The sequence below is a fragment of the Sinocyclocheilus anshuiensis genome, unplaced genomic scaffold (genome assembly GCF_001515605.1).
Source record: "Sinocyclocheilus anshuiensis isolate Anshui unplaced genomic scaffold, SAMN03320099.WGS_v1.1 scaffold964, whole genome shotgun sequence".
Lineage (NCBI taxonomy): Eukaryota > Metazoa > Chordata > Actinopteri > Cypriniformes > Cyprinidae > Sinocyclocheilus > Sinocyclocheilus anshuiensis.
This window is the reverse complement of record NW_015552666.1, coordinates 513,270-517,893: the sequence shown is the minus strand read 5'-3', so window position 1 is coordinate 517,893 and position 4,624 is coordinate 513,270. Positions and strand designations below refer to the sequence as shown.

The 4,624-nt window shown below is 40.7% G+C and overlaps 1 protein-coding gene across 3 annotated transcripts in view; it reads left to right on the top strand.

Moving 5' to 3' along the window:
* The first annotated feature begins 271 nt into the window (after positions 1–271).
* LOC107667382 (la-related protein 4-like) overlaps positions 272–4,624 on the top strand; it is a 21,233-nt gene continuing 16,880 nt past the window's right edge. For all 3 annotated transcript variants that reach the window (XM_016459041.1, XM_016459040.1, XM_016459039.1), the window contains exon 1: positions 272–718. In XM_016459041.1, the coding sequence (XP_016314527.1) occupies positions 617–718 (102 nt within the window). In that variant the 5' untranslated portion in view covers positions 272–616. The remainder of the gene's footprint in view (positions 719–4,624) is intronic.

The window sequence follows — 4,624 nt, the reverse complement described above, 5'->3', positions numbered from 1 at the left end:
CATGGTTCGCCGTTGCCCGGCTGCACTTTCGCTCAGAGTCTGTCGCTATGCGGCGCAGCGCGTGTTGCGCTCTGTTGTCAGGGAAGAGCAGTAGCCCCTCACTGCAGAACAAAGATCCAGGGGGTGGAGATGGGTGGGTTTAGGGATCAGGGGGTGGAGACGGGTAGGTTTAGGTATATGTAAGGTGGGAGGAGTTGGATCTGGATCCAACCTCGCCCCCTGGATCTTGTGTTCTGCAGTGAGGACCATCTCGGGAAGAGCGACCGCGATGGAGGGGGTGGTCGCATTGTCTGTCAGGACGGTGGCGGAGTGTGAATTTCTGCCGTCTGTCAAAAACGCTCGCTGATCCCCATTAAGGCTTATTAGAGTATGAAGTAGACCCGTACTGGAGATAGATTCGCAAGCGTTAGTGTTAGCGAGTCTTCCTTTTTCTTCCGTCCTTCGTTTAGTTTCTGAAACGGTAAGACAAACCGACCGTAACTAGCTAGAGCAAGTGCTTGTTGCATTCAGCCGGCGAGAGGAGGTGCGTAGTGGCGGATCGGGCGAGGAGGCGCACGGGGCTTGATCGCGGATCGGGGTCGAGAGTGGCCGGCCGGGGCAGAGCCAAAGGCGGCCGATGACTTCGGAGATTAGCAGCCAAGCGCAACAGAAGGAGGTCGAGCCGGGATCAGTCGCCCGTGATCAAGAGGAGAAAACCGGCGAGGACCAAGGCGGCATGGTGAGCTCAGGCCTGTGATGCTGAATCGGCACAACCCACTTAACCCTCCCCCTAAACACGTCGTCGTTACTGTGTTAACTTTTCGTTTATAATGTAACACTTTCATATTTTGAACAACCGTGTTTGTTTAGAACACAAAGTGACTGTTTATCGAATTGGTAAGCACTAGAATGTACTTGCAGTATGATGGCACCTGTGTCCTTGCGCGCTAACCAGATGAGATGAGACTAACTGCAGAATTGAAACAGATTGTCAGGTCGTTAGCAAATGAAGTATCGATCCACTGAAACTGAATGAGATCCTAGAGTAATAATACTGGGTACAATTGTAAAAGAAAAACATTAACGTTTAATCAGTTTTATTGATAAAAAAACAAGCATTAAAATGACTAAAACCTCATTCTAATATCAAATGTATTAAATTGTTTTCATATAAAGCAATGTTGATAATATTTTAGTCTTAACAAAGCAAGCTGTATGACTGTTTTTCCAGTTAACAAATGCTAGTCCTAATGTACTTTGTACTAACAAAGAGTGAAAAATTGAAGGGGGTCTGAATACTTTCCGTACCCACTGTATATATATATATATTATATATCAAAAGTTAGGGAACATTACGATTTTAAAATATTTCAATAAAGTCTAAATATTGCTAAATAGTTAATTGTTAAATAGTATTACAAGATGAGACTAACTGCAGAATTGAAACAGATTGTCAGGTCGTTAGCAAATGAAGTATCGATCCACTGAAACTGAATGAGATCCTAGAGTAATAATACTGGGTACAATTATAAAAGAAAAACATTAACGTTTAATCAGTTTTATTGATAAAAAAACAAGCATTAAAATGACTAAAACCTCATTCTAATATCAAATGTATTAAATTGTTTTCATATAAAGCAATGTTGATAATATTTTAGTCTTAACAAAGCAAGCTGTATGACTGTTTTTCCAGTTAACAAATGCTAGTCCTAATGTACTTTGTACATGGTTTAATTTCTAGCTCTGACAGATATTTAAATACAGGTATATATTATACATTTATCAGGCACATACTGCTGTTAAAGATGTGCTTAGATTCTGGTATCATGCCTGTATGAATGACGGCAGTGGTCATTTGTTGAATGTTAAAGGGTTAGTTCACCCAAAAATTTAAGTAGGTGACTTTGTTTCTTCAGTAGAACAAAAACAGAGATTTTTAACTCAAACCGTTGCAGTCTGTCAGTCCTATAATGTAAGTGGACGGGAATCACGGATTTGAGAGTCATAAAACATACACAAACAAAACCAAATTAAACCCTGTGGCTCGTGACGATACATTGATGTGTAAAGAGACAAAACGATCCTTTTAAGTGGCTTGGTCATTGGAATGAATGTTTTAACATGATGAGGAAGGTCAGCTTTAACATAAAAAGCCTTCATTTTTACCTATATAAAGCACCATCATGATACAGTGATGCTATTTGTTGGTAATACCATGGTACTTTCATAAACTATGGTTCTGAATGATTACCATTTTTATGTACTGACCCCTTTAACATAGTACCTTAAAGGATACCATTGTGTCAGATGTGGACTTGCACCAAAATGAAGCTAACAGATTCAGGTTTTGTTTCCAGTTCCTGTCCTAGATGTGCCAAGTCTCTTCTGCAGGAGTCTCTCTCTCTCTCTCTCTCTCTCTCGCTCTCTCTTTTAGAATTATGCAGATATCTGTATAACCTGTGAGAATCCTTTTACAGCATTTTGACTCCCAAGGCCCCCCATTGTCCACAACAATATTTGAAGGCCACATGCAGGGCCGGATTTACCTCTTTTCGTGACATAGGCAAAACAAATTTTTGGGCCCCCCTTGCCTATTAATATAATAGGCCTAACATTACCTACCACCCAAGCAAACAAAAATAATTCTTAATCAGTGGAAGGAAACCATTACAGTGTTTTCTATCGCAATAAGCGCTTGCGTTCAATCAATGAAAATCGGATGTAGTTCTTCATTTGTTTGAGAACTGAGAAAGAACATTCCATTAATAGGTGCAGCATCGTGGCCACATAAACACTTCAGGAGTGCATTATCTCTCTAATAATTTTAAAGGCCTGGAGTCACAACCACACATCAAGACATTGTTAAGATGATTTATTTCAAGACATTTGTCATGTTTCCGTCCTGAAATCTTGTGTGTGTTGAACTATAGTTCTTATTTTTTTACGCACCTCATAAACCTTCCATTGCAAATTCCAAAACATCATTTTAGAGCTAATAAAAGAGGCTTGAGCCATTGATATGTAGGCTAATGCAGTTATTAATGCAGTCTAACGCTCTTAGAGAGCGAGAGAGAGAGAGAGATTAAGCGCGTGTAAATACTTGCGTCTGTGCGTCTCTCAGCAGTGTTCAGCCGCAGCGTCTACTAATAGCGAATCTTTAAGTTAAACTGCTTCAAGAACCTCGCTACTGAGAAATGTCATGTAGCTTTTCAGCTGCACAACTATTTTATTGATACATTCGCGGGGCAGCGCTGACAAGTTTTTGGTCGCGTCTCCGCGCGAGTGCGTGTGTGTGCGTCTGTGAGAGAGAATGGGAGAAAGAAAGCGTGATTTCCGTAGCTTACATAGACAAAAAGGTTCTTCTATGGCATCGTGAAGCACCTTTATTTTTAAGAGTGTAGAATGCCTATGCGTAAATCCGGCCCTGGCCCCATGACTTTTCCAGATGATCATGATTTATGTTCTTTCTTTCTTGTGCTCTCTTTCTATCTGTGCCCCACTTTGTTAATCACTCAATCATCTGAACTGTCACTTAGCACAATGACAGCATAAAAAAGTGGATGTCAGCCTGGAGAAATGACTATTCACTATAAACAGCAAAGAAACTTTAAATGCATGGAAGATTTTAAAAGATTGTTTTGAGATTAAATATATAGTAAATTTGAATGGAGATTTGAAGTTAGTAGGCCTAGCTAGGTGGTTGCTAAGGGAGCACTGTGTTAATGTTTTCAGATTTGTTGCTTGGCAGCTAATAAGGTGTTCTGGATGTTTGTTAGGGAATTGCTAGGTGGTTGCTAAGGTGTTCTGAGTGGTTGTACAAACAACATTAAAGTTTTGAGGCTGCCTTGTACGTTTGCTGAGGCCCCAGCCCCCTGGTTGAGAACCTTTTTTTTTTTTAAAGGGGTCATATGATGCGATTTCAAGTTTTCCTTTCTCTTTGGAGTGTTATAGGCCTCTTTTAATTTGGTCAGTTCCCTTGTTGTTGAGACTGAACAATGTTGGCGTGCACAATATAAATACTGCTTATAAATATGTCACTAAAGAATCATTACAGACCTTTCTTCCTGGTTTCCTAGAGTCGCGGCTCGGTTGATCTGACCTCTCAGACTGCTCAGCTCTCGATCCATCTCTCTCTTCCACTGCTCGATCCGTCGGTCCAGTCCAGTCTCTTCTGCTCCTCTGGAGACTTTTCCAGTCCCTCAATATTATCATTAGCTAAAACTATTAAAGGGGTCATATGATGCGATTTCAATTTTTCCTTTCTCTTTGGAGTGTTACAAGCTCTTGGTGCATAAAGAAGATCTGTAAAGTTGCAAAGACTAAAGTCTCAAATCCAAAGAGATATTCTTTATAAAAGTTCAGTCAGCCACGCCTACCTAAAACGGCTCGTTCTAACACGCCCCCACATGTCTACGTCACGATGTGGGAAGATTTGCATAACACCGCCCAAATGTTCACCCAAAGAAAGAAGGCATAACTTGGATTCTCGCTGTAGTATTGTTACCGCCGCCATATCTTGGAGACGCTGTGTGTTTCATTGTGAAAGCAAAACTACTTTGTTTGGCATTCCAAAAGAGGACACAACTAGAAATCAGTGGTTAAGTTGTATTTACAACACTGTTCCAGAACAGTTCAACCCAAATAT